This window comes from Podarcis liolepis (assembly GCF_965112155.1).
Source record: "Podarcis liolepis genome assembly, chromosome: 10".
NCBI lineage: Eukaryota > Metazoa > Chordata > Lepidosauria > Squamata > Lacertidae > Podarcis > Podarcis liolepis.
Genome location: NC_139562.1, coordinates 2578153 through 2597934, shown reverse-complemented (window position 1 = coordinate 2597934; position 19782 = coordinate 2578153). Strand labels below are relative to the sequence as shown.

At 48.6% G+C, this 19782-nt stretch overlaps 1 protein-coding gene across 10 annotated transcripts in view; it reads right to left on the bottom strand.

The window, feature by feature from the left end:
• The window catches only part of SHANK3 (SH3 and multiple ankyrin repeat domains 3), a 443257-nt gene that overhangs the window by 258304 nt on the left and 165171 nt on the right, over positions 1–19782 (bottom strand). For all 10 annotated transcript variants that reach the window (XR_014516107.1, XR_014516108.1, XM_083460914.1 and 7 more), the window contains one exon: positions 4771–4879. Coding sequence is in view for 8 of the 10 variants with exons in the window: in XM_083460914.1 (XP_083317040.1) it covers positions 4771–4879 (109 nt within the window). In the remaining 2 variants the exon portion in view is untranslated. The remainder of the gene's footprint in view (positions 1–4770; positions 4880–19782) is intronic.

Genomic DNA, 19782 nt, shown 5'->3' with positions numbered 1-19782 from the left:
GCTGCTAGGTGGGCAGGAGCAGGGACCGAGCAACGGGAGCTCACCCCGTGGCGGGGATTCGAACCACCGACCTTGTGATCGGCAAGTCCTAGGCTCAGTGGTTTAACCCACAGCACCACCCACGTCCCTAGAGTGGAGTTAGGCATTAGTGATCTTCAGCTTTTTAGTTTGGGACTTAAGTCTTTTGCAGAGCTGGGATGCCTCTCCACAAAATAATAATAATAATAATAATAATAATAATAATAATAATAATGGTAAATAATCAACCCACAGCCCATCTCCCTGGGTCTTCACTTGAAAGGTCTGAGGCAGAGGAACAGAAACTTCACTCCAACAAATCACATCTCCTAAAAGCCTTCTCCATCCCAGCGCTTCTCCCTTCCTGCACAAGGCATGAGGTGCAAGCAACAGCAAAAGCTGGATTATTTCCAGACCATAAAGGTTTACGAGCTCACAGCTGCAAGTCCCCTGAAGCCTCTGCATCCCAGAGATGGAGCACAGAGCCGCCCCGGCCTGCTGTGGACTCAGCATCTCGTCTGGAGCCTCTGAACCCGACCTTTTCCAAGCCCCCAACAAGCCGCTAAGATCCCTCCATTGTACTTGGGGAGTCAGAAATCTCTCAGGAGCCCGGAGGGATAGTCTGGCTTTGAATGACACTGCGATGGATAAATCCAAGGGCAGAATCTCTCTCTCGCTAGAGAAAGCCTGATATTTTTGGTGGGTCATTTGAGGATTCAGTATGGGAGCATGAAATCTCTGAAGCGCACTCAAAGCGATGGAGATCTGGCTTTGTAGCCACAGCAACCCAGCGGCTCCTTTCCTGGCAAAAGGGCCTTGCCACCTCCCACTTGGAAAGGAGAATCATGGAATTGCAAAATTGCTCCGTCTTCTATGGGACAGTCCTTGATACATCATATCTCCTCTCAGCCTCCTTTTCTCCAGGCAAAACACACACAGCTCCTTCAGCCATTCCTTACAAGGCTTGGTTTCTAGATCCTTGGTCATCTTGGTTGCCTTCCTCTGCCCATCTTCCAGTTTATCAACATCCTTCTTAAATTGTGGCACCCAGAACTGGACACAGTATTCCAGATGTGGTCTGACCAAGGCAGAGTAGAGTGGGACTATGATTTCCCTGGGACGTGGGTGACGCTGTGGTCACAGAGCCTAGGACTTGCTGATCAGAAGGTTGGCGGTTCGAATCCCTGCAACGGGGTGAGCTCCCGTTGCTCGGTCCCTGCTCCTGCCAACCTAGCAGTTCGAAAGCACATCAAGTGCAAGTAGATAAATAGGTACTGCTCTGGCAGGAAGGTAAACGGCGTTTCTGTGCACTGCTCTGGTGCCCCAGAAGTGGCTTAGTCATGCTGACCACATGACCCGGAAGCTGTACGCTGGCTCCCTCAGCCAGTAAAGTGAGATGAGTGCGCAACTCCAGAGTCGTCCGCGACTGGACTTAATGGTCAGGGGTCCCTGTACCTTTACCTTTATGACTTCCCTTGATCTGGACCCTAGACTTCTGCAGCCTGGAATAGCATTAGCTTTTTTTGTTGCTGCATCACACTGTGGACTCATGTTAACCTTGTGGTCCACCAAGACCCCAAAATCCTTTTCAGGCAGGCAGAGGTGATGCAACCTGCTCTGGCACCCGGAGCGGCACTCATCCCAGGGGGTGTGACTCGCATCCCCGGGGGCACACTGTCTGCAGTGCATGACACGCCTCCTGGGTGTGTGCAGCAAGCGGTGCACGCCTGGGGGGAGTTATTGCCAATTGGGGGTCAGCATTTTGTCACCACCACCCCTTTCGGAATGGTACCTGGAGCGCCGCCCCCTCGGATCGCCGCTGCAGGCAGGGAACCTTTCCCAAGACTCAGCTATACAGCTGCAAATATAATGTTTTAAGGGTGTTTTAAGTGCATTATACAAATGTGACATGAGATGGCAATGGTGAGCTTATGGCAAATTCAATATATTTTTCAAAACTTTTTTTTTAAAAGCTTTTTCACAGCGTTTTTGTGTGTGTGTCTAGATTCCTCCCCAGTCCCTGTAAGTTTCTGTGGGGAGGAATCTAGACACACTTACAGAAACATTGTAAAATTAATGAATGTTAGAAGGATGTTGGATAGAAACTAAGCGGTTTCCGGCTGTAATGCTTTAAGAGATATGAAAAAAAAAGGTTTCACAAATGGGTAAAAGTTTAATGGTAAGGATTTGCTGAACTAACAAATCGAACTGGAATACAAAGAAGGGAGGTATGAGGAGGTCCGAGGAAATAAGTGTATGGAAGTTATGTTATTGAAAATTAATGTGTGTTTTTAACTGTTTTTTATTTTGTATGTTTATTTATCTTTTCTTTTTTTGTTAAAAACTTTCAATAAATATCTTTTTTAAAAAAAAGATTCCTCCCCAGTCCTTCCTGAAGATGCTGCCAGCTGAGCCAAGCTGAGGCCTTTCCTCATCTCTCCTTTGGAGGAGGCTGGGAGCAGCAGAGGGAGACATGCAGGGGACAGGACTCGTCCTGAGAATGCTGAGTGGTGGAGAGGACGGAAAATGATGGAGACAAGGAATGAAAGATCCCAACAGAACTCTCTCCTTTTTCCAGACACCCAGCCAAATGGCACTGATGGCACTTGAAGCGATTCTGCACAGCAAGGCTAAGCGCCACAGTCCCAGATAAGGAGATATTGATGGTTTCTATTTTCGGCTTTTATTTTATTTTTCTCCTGTTTGCCAACTGGCAAGGAGATCGAGCAACGTTGCGGCGGGTGCTGATCGCCCCCCTCCGCTCCAGCGCTGCGTCTCTTGGTAATTAATTGTTGTTCGGGTGCGAGCAGGGAACTTGCACGCTTTTGCTTCATAAATATAGCAGGCAGCAATATCGGGCGAGCTAACCGTTTGCTTAAATTATACATAACACATTTTGTCTCCTTAAAGGGCTAAATGAAGTTTATTAAGCTTGCCCTTACTGCTTATTAAACCCACGCCTCCTTGGGTCCCTTTGCCGTGGCCTCCTGCCGCACCCACCAGAGACTCCTCAACGAGACCTTTGACGGAGGGGTGGGAAGCAAGTGTGGCCCCCCCCCCGCAAATGCTGCTGCAATGCAACCACCACCATCCCTGGCCATTGGTCACACTGACCAGTGGGAATAAAAGCAGAGGCAGAGCCTGCTGGATGAGGCCAAAGGAAGCCTGTTCAGTCCATCACCCTGTTGTCACAGTTGCCAAACAGATGCCTGCGAGATGATGATGGCTGTTCAGCAAGATCTGACCACAGCCAGGTAGAGAAAACCCCTGGAGGAAAGAGCTGGTGTCAGCTGGTCCCACCTCCCAACAGGAAAGCGGAGACCCAGGACTTCTTCTGGGCTCCAGGTCTTCCAACATCCAAGGGACTTTGTTTAGTTTCTTATATTTTTTAATACATTTTTTATTATATTTTCTGTTTTACCATTTTAAATACTCTTTTTACATCCTTTAGCTATCAATGACTTCCCTGCTTCTCTTTCCATGGTTACATATCACAAATCCCTGCATATTCTACAAAACCTATACCACTCAGTATTCCACGCAGAGACGTCCAACTCCTGATAGACTGTGATCTACTCATAGTATAAAAAAATTGGCAGTGATCTAACCATTGTCGTTGGATGGACCAAAATTGTTGAGCTTTTTTAGGAAGCCACAGTTGTTGTTTCCCCCCCTTTTTTTGGGGGGGGGGGAGATAACTGATCTATCTGTTGGACATGCCTGCTTATTGCATTCATCAAAGCTTGCTTACGTCTCCACCTCCATCATTCTGCCCGGACACTGAGGTCCAACGCTAGGGCCTTCTGGCGGTTCCCTCACTGCGAGAAGCCAAGTTACAGGGAACCAGGCAGAGGGCCTTCTCAGTAGTGGCACCCACCCTGTGGAATGCCTTCCCACCAGATGTCAAAGAGAAAAATAACTACCAAACTTTTAGAAGACATCTGAAGGCAGCCCTGTTTAGGGAAGCTTTTAATGTTTAATAGGTTATTGTATTTTAGAGTTTTGTTGGAAGCCGCCCAGAGTGGCTGGGGAAACCCAGCCAGGTGGGCAGGGTATAAATAATAAATTATTATTATATTATTAAAGTTCTATCAACTTAAGTTGTCATCCTTCTTTGGTTGGGACCTTGCTCGTTTTCCGTTTTTGGGCTAACCAAACACGGGCCGCAGTTGTTGCATACATAAACAACCTTTTTTGGGCACCTGGGAATTCCAGTCTGAATTATCCCCAACAGAAAGGACTCTATTGCTTTGTTTATTGTAAAGGAAACCAGAACAGCTTTCAGCTAATCCAGAGGCGGAGGAACCTTTCTCAGCCTGAGGGCTACATTCCCTTCTCAGCAACCTTCTGGGGGCCACACGGGAATGGTGGGCAGGGCCACAGACAGAAGCAGGAAGAGCAGTACATGTCATATTTGAACACTAGGCTGGTTTCTACATGCAGACCTCCAGACCCCTCTGTCCCCCCCACCTAGGCAAGCAAGAGGCATGAACAGAGTGCAGGGGCTCATCCCAGCCAGGAATGAGGAGTCAGAGAGCAAAGCAGGGCTGATAAGATCTGTGGCTTGGGGAGAGTCCCAAGGGTCAGGAACGGAGGCTTTGAGGGCCACATTCAGCTTCAGGGTCTGAGGCTCCCCACCCCTGAGCTAAGCCCCTACCTGGTCTTTTTCCTTCTTGCTTTCCTGACCCCCCTCCAGCTTCCCTTGTCCAAGCACCACCCAGAACCTATCCTTGCAAACATCCCTCTTCTCACCTCCGCTATCCGGGTCGTGGAAGTTGGGGTCCAGTCCCTTCTCCAGCAGCCTGCTGACCTTCTCCACATTCAGCGTCTGCACATATTCCATGAACTTCTTCAAATTCGCCTGCGGTCAGAAAACCCCAGAAGAAAGACGTGTTAATGCTGATTTAGAACATTTATAGACTCACTAAACACTTATTGCTTTGGGTTTGTTTTTATTATGTATTTTGTGTTCTCGTTTTCTTATGTGGTCAACAGCCCTGTGATCTGATTCTTCAACATCAGCTTTGTTGGACTGGTCATGTTGTGCGGATGCCTGATGATCACCTTCCAAAGCAACTGCTCTATTCCGAACTTAAAAATGGAACGCGTAATGCTGGGAGGAAACAAAAGAGGTTTAAAGACTCAAGGCAAATCTAAAAAAAAAAAGTAGTATAAACACTGACAACTGGGAAACACTGGCCTGCGAGCGCTCCAGTTGGAGAACAGCCTTGACCAAAGGTGTCATGGGCTTTGAAGACACTCGAACTCAGGACGCAAGGGAGAAATGTGCTAAGAGGAAGGAACGCTTGGCAAATCCACACCGTGATCAGCTCCCACCCTGAAACCAATGTCCCCACTGTCGAAGGACGTGTGGATTCAGAACTGGCCTCCAGTCACTTACAGACTCATTGTTAAAACCATGTTTATGGAAGACAATCTTATTCGGCTACGAGGGATTGCCAAAGAAGAAGAAGCAGATTAGAAAGGTCTTCAGAAGAAGGCTGGCATAATAATAATAATAATAATAATAATAATAATAATAATAATAATAATAATAATAATAATAGACACATGCTCATTAGCAGCTTGAAACTAAACAATGCTATTTCCTGCCCCTCGTTGCTTTTCAAGTTACATTTCATGGAATTACTGAATTGTAGAGTTGGAAGGGATCCTGTGGGTCATCTAGTCCAACCCGCTGCAACACAGGAACCACAGCTAAAGAGTCCCTGACAGATGGCCAGGCACCCTGTGCTTAGAATCCTCCGATGAAGGAGAACCGGCCACCTTCCGAGGGAGTCTGTTCCACTATCAAATACCTCTTGCCCTCACAGACATTTTAGCACCTGAGGCAAACCACAAAAGGATGCCCGCTCCCTGCTGGGGAAGAAGGGGTGAGTGAAAATCAAGAACGAGGGGGGAATGAAGAGCTACATTGGGATCTGTTGCTCCTGTGGATTCTGTCGCCCGAGGCAGCCCTCTCGCCTTGTCTCATGGGTGGGCTGGCCCTGGGAGCAGCTTTCTCAAATGTACGCACCTCAGCTTAATGTGGCTGATGTTTTTGAATCGGGCGGAAGCTGCTTTGAGGGGAAACGAGCCAAGCAGCATTTCTCATGAAACTACAGGGGAGATACGAATTGTGGCAACTGCCATGTGCATGTGGTTCCAAACACCTGTGGTGGGAGCACACTGGAGCCAGTGTATAATTGCACACAGCCTTAAAGCGCATAGGTGAGGGCCCTCACATACCAGTTGTGCATGCGGAAAAATATGGCTTGTTGGCAAGATGCTACTTCCACCTGGAAGTGTCCCGTGACCACAGTGGGATGTGATCCATGAGAGGCAGTCAAGTACAACATTCCTTGTAATGCTAGAAAAGACATGCGAGGGAATGTTTGGTCCAGCCAGTCAAAAACTTCCTGTTCCTCCCGGCTGGAGCATCCTTCCTTTGCATGTGATAGAGAGTGGGTGTGACGTAACCTGTCCAGGTAACAAAAGGACGAGTCACGCATCACCCTTCCCTCTTTTTGACTTCCTTCTTCGTTTGACCAGCTTCTAGCTAGAACTGCTCTGCTAGCTCTCAGCGAGCAGAAGCACTGGGATTATTCCCCCATACGAGGTAGATCCACATGAACATACAGTGGTACCTCAGGTTACAGACGCTTCAGGTTACAGACTCCGCTAACCCAGAAATAGTACCTCGGGTTAAGAACTTTGCTTCAGGATGAGAACAGAAATTGTGCTCTAGTGGTGCGGCAACAGCAGGAGGCCCCATTAGCTAAAGTAGTGCTTCAGGTTCAGAACAGTTTCAGGTTCAGAACGGACCTCCAGAATGAATTAAGCACTTAACTCGAGGTACCACTGTATTTGTAACTAAGTCTGCCTTCAGGTATCCAACTCTGAACTGAATAAACTTCTTTTATTGACTTTGAATAAGATTGCGGCGTCTTCACTTTTTAAAGAGGGATTCAAGGGAACTTACCAGAAATGTACAATTCAATCTGAGACAGGCTGAGAGGCTCACACGAGCCTGCAACCAGCTATCTGCTGTGCATGTAAAAAAAAAAAGGGGGGGGGGACTTTGCTCCATAAAAGAACTTGCTAGCACAAGTTAGGAAGGATTTTAATAAACAGTATAGCCCTCTCCTGCAACCCTGAACATTCTCACAACCACTGGGTGATTGATGGCACTCACACATCTCCCTGTACTTCCAGTGAATTTGTACCATGCGCCAGAAGAAGCGTCCCCATTCTCCTCTCATTGAGGACATTCGCTGTACAACTAAACAGCCAAGACTGGCAATCTGTTTCCGGCCTCTTGCCTCTCAGCAACAGCTTCTCTGGGGGGACCACAGGACATCTGCGGATCTGCCGGAAGACGTCGCGGGGGCTGCCTCCTTTTATTTATATCCCTTGTTCGCATGGTGCCGAAGCGCCACTCTTAAGTGGCACAATCTCCCCCCGGCTGCCTCACAAATCAAAAGCACTCAGAGAGACAAGATCAGACCCCTCAAGGCCACCTCTCCATCGGGGGCCAGCCGGCGGGAGTCGCTCTTGACCAAGTTTTGCTTGCCAGCGGCACCTTCTGCCTTCAGGCTCCCATGCAGATTTCACCGTTACGCCTCTCCCCAAGAGAACACGGGCAGATGGAGGGCTTTGCTCATGTATTTAGCTTGCCGTGCCCTGCCCACCACCCCAATTAGACAGCTTGGCATGTGGATGACTTCATTTAAGTGACTTTGAGACGGCTGCTGGAAGGGGGCCGAGCGAAGGTGTGTGTGCTGGTCCCAGGGGCTAACCGAGAGGCGGGTCCGAGTCCAGTCCAAGGTCAATGGTGCCATATGGAGGCTGTCCATCAAAGCTGTAGCTGGGTCCAAGGCAGGGAGTCAGGTGGGGTCAGGAACTCTGGCAGAAGAGCAGGACAGGGTGCAGGCAGGAACAGGCTAGCAACAACGTTGCTCCCGCAACCTGGGACTGGGGCTGGCTGGCTTTTATCTGCCCCGAGGCATAGGGCGGCCCCGGTCCACAGGTGACTCGCCTCTCCTGGCCTGGAGGCAAGCACTCCTCCTGCGAGAACTTAGTTCCCTCCTCTGCAGCTCAGGAGAGGCTGGAGGGTTACTGGACCCAGAGGCAACCTCCTCTTCCCCTGACGGGGCTGAGAGTGGAGCACCTGCAGGCAATGGGTCCTCCCTCACCTCAGGGGCCAGAGCAGACTCAACTGGTGCCTGCACCTGAGGATCCAGCACAGGTGAGGACCCTTCAGGCTCAGGCCCCAGCCCCGGCTCAGCTGGTTCTGGAGGCGGGGACTCCTGTGCAGGCTGGGATTCCTCAGGTTCAACCTCTGAGTCCGAATCCCAGGCCATCACAGTGTGTGTTCCTTGCTCCCTGGACAGCAAAGAACAGCTCTCAGGGTTGATGGAACACAGCTTTTCAAAATCTCTCCCCCACCACTTTGGTGTTCTAGAATTGTGCTTCCTTCCCCTTGCAAGGCCAACTACACCGTGGGCATCTTCCTTTGGAGCCTCTGGGCAAGGCTCCGAGATTATCCTGTGAAAACACAGCTCTAACACGCCACTGTAGATGTTTTATTTTGGAACATGTGGGCATCACAAGCCGCACATGAACTGTTGCGTCCTGCCTTGGTCAGGGCCTCACATGGAGTCCTGTGTCCAATTCTGGGCATGACAACTTAAGAAGGATGTAGACAAGCTGGAATGTGAGCAGAGGAGGGCGACTGAAATGATCAAGGGTCTGGAAACTAAGCCTTATGAGGAATGGTTGACGGATTAGGGTATGTTTAGCCTGGATAAGAGGAGACTGAAAGAAGATATGATAGCCCTCTGCAAATATCTCAAGGGCTGTCACATGGAAGAGGGAACAAGCTTGTTTTCTCCTGCTCCTGAAACTAGATCCCGAACCAATGGCTTCAAGTTACAAGTACAGTGGTACCTCTGGTTGCAAACAGGATCCATTCCAGAGGCCCATTTGCAACCTGAAAAGAACGCAACCCACGTCTGCGCATGCGTGGGTCGCAATTTGCCGCTTCTGCGCATGCACGTGACATCATTTTGCACTTCTGTGCATGCGCGAGGGACGAAACCCGGAAGTAACCTTCTCCAGTACTTCTGGGTCGCTGAGGGATGCAACATGAAAATGTTCAACCTGAAGCAAACGTAACATGAGGTATCACAGTAGATTGCTAATAAACACCAGAATTTTCTGATAGTAAGAGCTGATAAACAGTGGAAAGCTCTCCCTCGGAAAGTGGTGGGCTCCCCTTCCTTGCAGGTTTTCAAGCAGAGGTTGAATGACCATCGGTCAGGAATGCTGTGGCTGAGACTCCTGCATTTCAGGGGGTTGGACTAGATGTCCCTGGGGGTTCCTTCAAATTCTGCAATGCTATGAGTCTGTAGCGGAAAGGCTTGGGAGGGCTGGCCCGTGCTCTGATTCTAGAATTGCAATCCGTTCCAGCTGTTCTTGAGGCTCAGCAGGCGCTCAGACAGAGGCGAGCAGCCCTCCTGCGCAACTCCAGAGCTTTGGCCCCCGTCCCATGCGCCCTGCTGCCTGCTTTGCAAGGGACTCCCTGCTGCTGGCTCCTCCTCTGATCTCCAGCCAAGGGAAAGGCGAAACCACGAGGAGAAAGCTCAGGGCAGCGTCCAAAGCCCGGCGGAAGCCTGAGCTGTTCTGCAAAGAGCGTCTTGGAAATCTCTCTGGGGGCAGACAAAGGAAGGGACAGGGGAGCCATCTCTGCAAAGACAGGGGCAGCCAGACAGGTACAGAAAGAAAGAAAGAAAGAAAGAAAGAAAGAAAGAAAGAAAGAAAGAAAGAAAGAAAGAAAGAAAGAGAGGGAGGGAGGGAGGGAGGGAGGGAGGGAGGGAGGGAGGGAGGGAGGGAGGGAAAGGAAGGAAGGAAGGAAGGAAGGAAGGAAGGAAGGAAGGAAGGAAGGAAGGAAGGAAGGGCAGCACAGAGTGAAACTATGGAACTCCCTGCCACAGGAGGCAGTGATGGCTACCAACTTGGACAGCTTTAAAAGTTACAGGTAGGTAGCCGTGTTGGTCTGCTGTAGTTGAAATAAAATTTTTAAATTCCTTCCAGTAGCACCTTGTTGTTTAGTCGTTCAGTCGTGTCTGACTCTTCGTGACCCCCTGGACCAGAGCATGCCAGGCACTTCTGTCTTCCACTGCCTCCTGCAGTTTGGTCAAACTCATGCTGGTAGCTTCAAGCATGAGTTTGACCAAACTGCGGGAGGTAGCAGCTTAGAGACCAACTAAGTTTGTTATTGGTATCTGAAGAAGTGTGCATGCACACAAAAGCTCATACCAATAACAAACTTAGTTGCTACTGGAAGGAATTTCTTTTATTTAGCTTTAAAAGTGGATTTCAAAAAATATATATATTAATGTGTCAATCCCTGGAAAAGACCCTGATGTTGGGAAAGATGGAGGGCGCAAGGAGAAGGGGACGACAGAGATGGTTGGACAGTGTTCTCAAAGCCACAAACATGAGTCTGACCAAACTGCGGGAGGCAGTGGAAGACAGGAGTGCCTGGCGTGCTCTGGTCCAGGGGGTCACGAAGAGTCAGGCATGACTGAACGACTGAACAACAAAGCAACAACAACACAGAGTTGCCAAGCTGGGGCAGAGAGCACATTAATATTGAGCGTTATTAATATTGAAGTTGTTGTATAAGGGATTGCTATTTTGACCGGAGTGTAATTGAAATTAATAAGATCTTGAAAATGCAGAAATAAAGTCCAGTGGACCTCTGGATACGAACAGGGTCTGTTCTGGAGCCCCGTTCACATCCTGATGTAAACGCAACCCGCGTCTGCGCGTGCGCGGGTTCATGATTCGTCGTTTCTGCGCATACGCGTGATGTCATTTTGAGCGTCTGCGCATGCGCGAGCAGCAAAACCTGGAAGTAACACGTTCCATTACTTCCGGGTTGCCGTGGAGCACAACCCGAAAGCGCTCAACCTGAAGCACATTCAACCCGAGGTATGACTGCAAACCATCAAACCATCAATTCTAGCACGCGGGAGCCCCCACCTAAATTATATAATTTGGTATCTGAATGATTGGTATTAGTAATTGTATTATGATTTGGCATTGTTATAATGAGGCTATTATTGGACTGTAATCGAAAGCTAACAAAAATTATTATCATTCAATCAATAAAAATAAAAAAGATCCTGAAGGAAAGGGCTATTGATGGCTATTTGCCACTTTGGCTCTGCTGTGACCCAGGCAGCCGTGCTTCTGAATACCAGTTGTTGGAAACCACAGGAAGAGAGGGCTCCTGTTTTTGAATCCTGCCTGCTTGCTGGTTTCCAACAACAACAACAACAATTTATTATTTATACCCCTCCCATCTGGCTGGGTTTCCCCAGCCACTCTGGGCGGCTTCCAACATAATATTAAAATACAATAATCTATTAAAACATTAAAAGCTTCCCTGAACAGGGCTGCCTTCAAATGTCTTCTAAAAGTCTGGTGGTTGTTTTCCTCTTTGACATCTGGTGGGAGGGCATTCCACATGGCGGGTGCCACTACCAGGAAGGACCTCTGCCTGGTTCCCTGTAACTTGGCTTCTCGCAGGCAGGGAAGCGCCAAAAGGCCCTCGGAGCTGGACCTCAGTGTCCCGGCTGAACGATGGGGGTGGAGACTCTCCTTCAGTTCTACTGGGCCAAGACCATTTAGGACTTTAAAGGTCAGCACCAACACTTTGAATTGTGCTCAGAAACGTACTGGGAGCCAATGTAGGTCTTTCAAGACCGGTGTTATGTGGTCTCGGCAGCCGCTCCCAGTCTAGCTGCCGCATTCTGGATTAGTTGTAGTTTCCGGGTCACCTTCAAAGGTAGCCCCACATAGAGCACATTGCAGTAATCCAGGCGGGAGATAACCAGAGCATGCACCACTCTGGCAAGACAGTCTGCAGGCAGGTAGGGTCTCATCCTGCATACCAGACGGAGCTGATAAACAGCTGCCCTGGACACAGAATTGACCTGCGCCTCCATGGACAGCTGTGAGTCCAGAATGACTCCCAGGTTACACACCTGGTCCTTCAGGGGCACAGTTACCCCATTCAGGACCAGGGAGTCCTCCACACCTTGACCATAATGAGAAGAGGGCGCTGGACTGGGTCGGCCTCTGGCCTGATCTAGCTGGGCGCTGCTTATGGGTGCCGTCCACAAAGGCCCACAGACCGGAAGCCCACCAAAGGCACAAACCCACCAAAGGCAGTATCACATATGCTATTGTGCTGCAGTGCTTAAGAGTGTCAGATTAGGAGCTGGGAGAGACGAGGGTTCAAAGCCACGCTCAGATTTTCAAGGCCTTCTGGGAAATGATATATAATGAACTGAAAAGGATATTTAAATATACTTTCCCGAAGAAACCAGAGGCCTTCCTCCTGGGCATAGTGGACCAATCGGTGTTAAAGAAGGATAGAACTTTTTTTATGTATGCTACAACAGCAGCAAGAATTCTCATCGCAAAGCATTGGAAGACACAAGATCTACCCACCTTGGAAGACTGGCAGATGCAACTAATAGATTATATGGAGATGGCAGAAATGACTGGCAGAATCCGAGACCAGGGAGAGGAGTCGGTGGAGGAAGATTGGAAGAAATTTAAAATTTATTTGCAGAAATATTGTAAAATTTATGAATGTTAAGGACATTGAAATGAATTGCAGGGGCTTTAGCAACAAAGTAAAATGTAAGATTGGACTAATAACAGATAAATTAATAGGATATGAATTTGCTGAATTAATTTTCTAAAAAGGGATACAAGAATGGGAGACGTGAGGAAGTTGGGAAAATAAGTTAATTGAAGATGGGAAATTAAGAAAGAGGGAATTTTTTGTTTTTGTTATCATATGTGCTTTTATCTTTTTTTCTTGTTTTTTTGATATGTTCAATGTTTGTATTTTTGTATTGTATTGTTTTATGTGATTTTGTATTTTCTTTGTCTCTGCATTTTTTTTTTCTTAAATGTTTTTTTTGTGAAAACTTAATAAAATATTTATAAAAAAACAAACAAAACAAAGCCACGCTCAGATTTTAAGGGGCAGTCGCTGCCTCTCAACCTAAACCGCCTTGCAAGGTTGTTGTGAGGAGCAGGGAGAACCACGGATGTCGCCTCGGCCCACTTGAAGGAAAAGGAGGGATAGAAACGGAAAAAGAGACAAATAGATGATAACTTCACAATATGCGCCGTGGTTTTATGACAATGTTGCTTTGCTTTCCTACATGTGGCGGCCTGCCGCTTGCTCGCTTGCCCGCCAGCTCTCAGCCAGAGAGCCCCACCGAGGGAATATCCCAGAGGCTAAGTCATGAGCCGACACACTAAAAAGTTATTAATTTATTATTATGCATTTTGCTGAGGAGTTGTGGATTTTCATTAAAGTTGCTGGTGCTGGGGAAAAAATCCCAACTGCTTGTGATATTCTATTGCAGCTCACCACTAATTTTACATATAAATATGCATCTATAATTTATATGCGTTCCAAAGATATGCAATGGATATTTAATTAAATTTCCATCTTCTCCTAATAATCTTTGTGATTACAAGGTATGCAATTATTTACTAAACCCTGAAGCCTTTTCCTCCCATCTCAGCCCCCGCAACAGAATCTGCCTGCTGCTGCAGAAAATCCCTCTCCCATACCCTCCAACATTTCTCTGATGAAAATAGGGACCTTCTGCACTACCTCAGGACGTTTCTCCCATGTCAGATCTCCCGCACCCACAGACATCATATGCACATATACGTCTGTCACCTTAAGCCAGTTACAACCTCAGTTACAAGCCAGTTACGCCAGTTACAAGCCGACCTTGCAGGATTGTTGTCAAGAACAAATGTGCGAGGGAAGGGGTCATGTGCGACACCTTCCACAGGTAAATGGAATACAATAAATTTCTAGCTGTGAGCTGCCTTGAAAAATTGCGAAAATGATCAGGAATATACCAGAGATTAAATCCTATTGAACCCAGTGGGACTTACTTCTGAGTAAAACTGCTTAGGCTTGCAGGGCAAGGCTCCATTTACAATAAAGGAATAAACACTCCACACCTTTTCCCTAAAAACTGCTGGCTACGGAAGCATTGCAAATAACAACAACAACAATATTTTTTATTTATATCCCGCCCTCCCCAGCCAAAGCCAGGCTCAGAGCGGCTAACAACAGTAAAATAATACAGCATTCTAAAATCAATTCATTATAAAATCAGTTCAAATCAAATTGGTGGCAACCATTGGGCTAGAGTTCTGTGATTTTTGATTACCGAAGGAGGAGGTCAGACTGTGCCTTGGCCAAAGGCCTGGTGGAACAGCTCTGTCTTGCAGGCCCTGCAGAAAGATGTCAAGTCCCGCAGGGCCCTAGTCTCTTGTGACAGAGCGTTCCACCAGATCGGGGCCACGGCCAAAAAAGCCCTGGCTCTGGTCAAGGCCAAGCTAACCTCCCTGGGGCCTGGGACCTCCAAGATGTTTTTGTTTGAAGACCGTAAGGTCCTCCGTGGGACATACCAGGAGAGGCGGTCCCGTAGGTTAAAGAATTTAAAGTAGATTGCTTACATTTTCCTGCAAAATTATAAGAAGGGCTTTGTATGTCAGAGTCACAATTTCCTTCATTTTGTTACAGAAATGATTGGGGGGGGCACACACCCAGGGAGTGACCAAAGGGACAACAATAGACATCTGCAGAGGCAGTTGAACAGGGGTAGGCAACCTAAGGCCCATGGGCCACAAGCGGCCCACAGGGGCCATTTAACCAGCCTTCGGCGAGTCCCCCCGCACTGCACTAAAGCACAGGGACTCGCTTCTGCAGCGCTGGAAATTGGAAATCATGTTTGTGCAGACGCCGGAAATCGGTTCCCGGAGGGATCTCTGCTGGAGTGAACCAGCCCAGTTGAGCAAGTCAGGTGTTCTGAAAGCCCATCTCCAGACCAGTCCTGAGGGCAAGGAGATGTCAAAAGTTGTATTGTTCTTTGGTGATGGGGACTTGAGAGGTGTTGGGAAAGGGGTCTGATAAAGAGACCTCATGTTGACCTTGTGTCACCCTTGTATACCCCTCCCCATTTGTGACATGCTAGTGATGTAGTGATGATGTCTCAGTGATGCTGCTCAAAGTGTATTCTGGGGGAAAGAGGGAAGTTTTAAAAGAGGATGTCACCCCATGGTCGAGGTTCTTACTCTTGTGGGGACCTGTTGCACAACAATAAAGATTGTGGTCTACTAACCACTGTTTTGCTCCAAATTACCTGGCTGGAGCTTCCTTCTTTTACTGACCGCATGGACCTTCTGGGGACTTGCACCCCGACAAGCTGGGCTGTTGAGTAGGATTTCCCCCCCTTAACAATTTGGTGCAGGGCTTTTATTTTCAGTATCAACGTGACTCCTTTGTCGCACCTCTGCACACACACAACAAAGGCTCCTGATTCCAGAAAGAACAGGTTGGGGAAAGCTGCCCTTGAGGTCCACAAAGTCTGGATGCCTCCCCTCCAGGCCCCAGATCTGTGGGAGGGATCACATTGAACCAGCACTGGCCGGACCTGGGAAGAGCAATCCTTCCCTTGCAAGTGGATCCCCATGGATCCACTACGGAACTAATGAAGCTTGAGCTTTAGGGTCCCTAATCCCAGAGGGGCCCCAGAAGTGGCTTTAGTCCACATGTTTAAATTTTGGGGTCTACCAGTTGGGGGATTGATTGGGTTAACTTTTTAGGGGACAGGTCCCTGCTACACCTCTGGAAAAAAAATGGCCTGTTTGCCTTTAGAGCGGCAACTTTAAGGAGAAAAGTTTGCAGGGATGGTAAGCTAAATTCTTCAAGGGAGCAAACTCTTATCTGGCATAATGCCTCATTATTTTAACCACATAATGTGTTTTATCCTGTTCTATGTGATATTTTGTTTTCTTTTTCTGTAATGGCTTTGGTGTCACGAATAAAGAATATGTGTTTATTCCTTCCTTGTAGTTTTTACTGCAGATAAACATGGCTACTCTTCTGGAACACGCCTGCTGCTTTGCAAGATTCCCCTTTGATTATTTTTTAAGATGTTTTAAATGAGGGAGAAGAGAGAGATGGAGAAACGCGAAAGCAGGGCAAGAGATGTTTCCCCTCCAATCCCAAATCGTGTAATCAGGAACTCTGTTTGCTTGTCGCACGGGGACACACACACACACACACACACACACACACACACATCCCTTCGCACCAATCAATCTCAGGCCGATCAATCTGGCTCTGGGAACGCCTGCTGCTGCCCCTCTGCTCTCCCATCAGCCGTGGACATGAGGGCGATCTGTCAATAATATGCTACATCTCTGCATGGGGAGCTGACTCTCAGTTGCCACCGCTCTGGCCCTGTACACTTAGCAGAACCCGAGAATCCCTGACAATCGGGATGCCTTTCCCCTCCCCTACGGCCCCCAGCCAGCATGCAAGGATGGAGGGGAAGGGAGAGGCAGCCTCAAACTCTTGAGACTCCTCCGTATTAAAAAAAAATTCATAACAAACCAATGGCAGCAGCACTGAAAATTCAGAGGGCAGACAAGCTTCGTCTGCAAAGCAGCAGCAGGCTGGTTTGACGGAAAGGGTGCAATCCACAGAACCATGTGGCTGAAGTGTGTGTCTGTGGGGGGGGGGGAGAGGGGCAATTGAGGACAGGCATGGCCTGGGGAGACTTCTGAGGGCCAAGTAGAGAGACCTGGACTGATGCATCTGGCCCCCGCGCCTTGCTGCAGTTGCATCTACCGTTGTCCCAAAGGCTTTTGAACCTTCTAAAGGTAAAGAAGAAGAAGAAGAAGAAGAAGAAGAAGAAGAAGAAGAAGAAGAAGAAGAAGAAGAAAAGGTAAAGGACTCCTGGATCGTTGAGTCCAACCAAAGGCGACATGGGATGAGGCGCTCATCTCGCTTTCAGGCTGAGGGAGCCAGTGTTTGTCCACAGACAGCTTTCCGGGTCGTGGCCAGCATGACTAAACCGCTTCTGGCACAATGGAACACCGTGATGGAAACCAGAGCGCAAGGAAATGTCGTTTACCTTCCCACTGCAGTGGTACCTATTTATCTACTTGCACTGGCGTGTTTTCAAACTGCTAGGTTGGCAGGAGCTGGGACAGAGCAACGGGAGCTCAGCCCATCGCGAGGATTCGAACCGCTGACTTTCTGATCGGCAAGCCCAAGAGGCTCAGTGGTTTAAACCACATGCCCCTTCTACCCATGAACCTTCTACCTTCAAGGCACGGACTCCCTGCATCAATTTATCTGCTAAGAAGACTCTAGTTTTCCAGGGTGTGAAATTGGGAAGAGATTTTGCTTCCCACAGTGTAGAACATCCATATGCCCCCAAGAGCCCCAGCCAGAATGGCTCTGAAGCTGATGGGAACTGTGCTCCAGAGCATCTGACAAAGATTGACAAAGGCAGGTGAGGAAGCCTGTTCCTTCTCACCCCATGTTCATCCCACGTCAAGAAGAGGTGGCACAGGACTTCAAACCAGCTCCAAAACCTGCCAAGTCCATTGACCAGAAGCAGAAGAGGACAAATGTACCGTGAGCAGTGATCCCTCTTTGAAACAACCTTCCATTCCCTGGAAAACAGAAGCCCTGCTGTTTTAGCTTTAAAACCCTGGAAGCCAATCCAGGAATCCAAGCAAAGTCACTGCAGTTTGGCTTCTGCCTCTTGCAGGAGAAAGTTGGCCAATGCCAACTGTGCCCCCGGTCCACTCTCTCTGACCAAGGTCCTCTTCCATATTGATTGATGCCCTCAGGGTCACACTCTGACCACAATCCGATCCAGTCCTATGGGGCAAGTGTTAAAACACCAGCGGTCCCCAGCTCACTCCTCGCCAACCAGGGAAGGAGCGGAGGGCCAATTCCGTCCTCTGCTTGGCCTGGCAGGGCTCCACCGCTGAAGAGCTGGCTCATGAAATGTTTGGAGTACTAAAACAGCTTCTGGAAATTAATTTGCTTCCTGCTAGAGCCTCTGCAAAAGGGCAGCATGGAGAGAAAGGAGTCATCAGCCTTTGGGGGCACAAGAGCTGCAGGCAGCCAAGGATTCAGGGACTCTGAAATAATAATAATAATAATAATAATAATAATAATAATAATAATTATTATTATTATTATTATGGCTTGCTTAAAAAATAAAAAACAAACTACAGAAACATTTGCTCAGACCAAAGCCATCCAAAGCCATTCCCGAGCTTGGGAGGAGAGGGGGTTGCGGGCTACCCCCTCCCACACACGCGGGGAGGCTGGCCTTTTGCCCCCGCGAGATCCAGGGAATCCCCGGACGTGCCTTCGACCCGGCCCGCCAATCGGCGGGCTGGGGAGGCGTGGCCTTGCCTACTTAAGGCCAGGCACGCCCGGGGACCGCCCTCTTTCCCCTTGCCAGCTGAGCGTTTTTTTCCCCATCCCACCCACCCTTAGGCTTAGCTAGCTATGACCTTGCTATGGACTCCGGTTGGTCGCCGCAAGGGTCCTGGTAGGAATTTTTCCAATTTGGCGCACTCTCAGCCTTTTGCTTTTTTTGCCTACCTCGTAGCAAATGTCACAACTTCCACGGTATTGGCGGTTAGGCATTGGCAGGGGTTAATTGTTGTGCAAATGAATGGGGGGGAAGGAAGCGCCATCACCTTCCCCCAAGGAAAAGGGTAGTCCGGTAGAGGACTCCGGGGGGCGTTGCCTTGTCCGAAACCTAGGGAGGTAAGGGCCTCCGGCACGCCCCCGAGCGGTGACACCCATGGGATCCTAGTTGGCGTACTTCAACAGGACTCCCACGGCTTGTGGATAACCCTTCCCGGTCTCCATGCCGGGCAGTCAATAGGAGCCAATGCCTAAGGCATTGTGACCCCGGGGCTTAGGGATTTTTTCAAAAAGATCTTTTTCCCTGGTTAAGTTGTCAAGGGCTGATTTCTTGTCTTGTGATAAAAAGCCTTCTGTTTCCACCGCCAAACCTTTCAGGGGAGCTTTCAATTCTGTAATCAATAAAGTTGTGGCCTTTTTTTATGCCCATTAACCTTAAATAATGTGTCCAGTGTCTTCATTTCACATGGGGGAGGGGACTTGCCACGCAACCTCTGCTTAAAAACCTCCAAGGAAGGAGAGCCCACCGTCTCCCAAGGTTGTCTGCTCCACTGTGGAATGGCTCTTACTGTCAGAAATTTATTCCTACTGCTTGTCAGTATTCCTACTCCTTGTCATTTGAAACCACTGGCTAAGGAGCCCTCTGGAGCAGCAGAAAACAAGGTTGGTCCACCTTCCATGGGAAAGCTATTTGAAGACTGCTAGCACATCACCCCTCAGGGTTGGTCCAGACTTCCGCTTGTGTGGTTTTGCCTTTGCCTTGATGCTTCCCCCCTGAAATCCACTCTTTGGAGCTAAATTGGAACAAATGGCAATCTTCGGTGTTCCAGTTCAGTGCTAAACCTCTGGTTTTCCTGGGGCTGTGGATGAGCGGGGAGCAGAGCAAGTAATGTAGGTTTTAGCAGAAGTCAAATTGTAACAGCACAGAAACAGCACCGATTCTGGGAGAAAAAGAAACTGTTGCCTCCTTGCACCTCTGAGCAGGATCGAGCTGTTAGTGACTAACTAACTTCCAGCATGTGTTACAAAAGTTGTCAGGAGTCCCAGTTAGAAGGCAACAGAGGCAAACGTACAAGCGGCTCGTTCCCAAGGGAAGGCTGCCCATTTATTTATTTTTTGCAACTTTGCCCTTTCAAGGCACTTCGCTCTGATCGTGAGAAAGATGATGCCTGGTAATG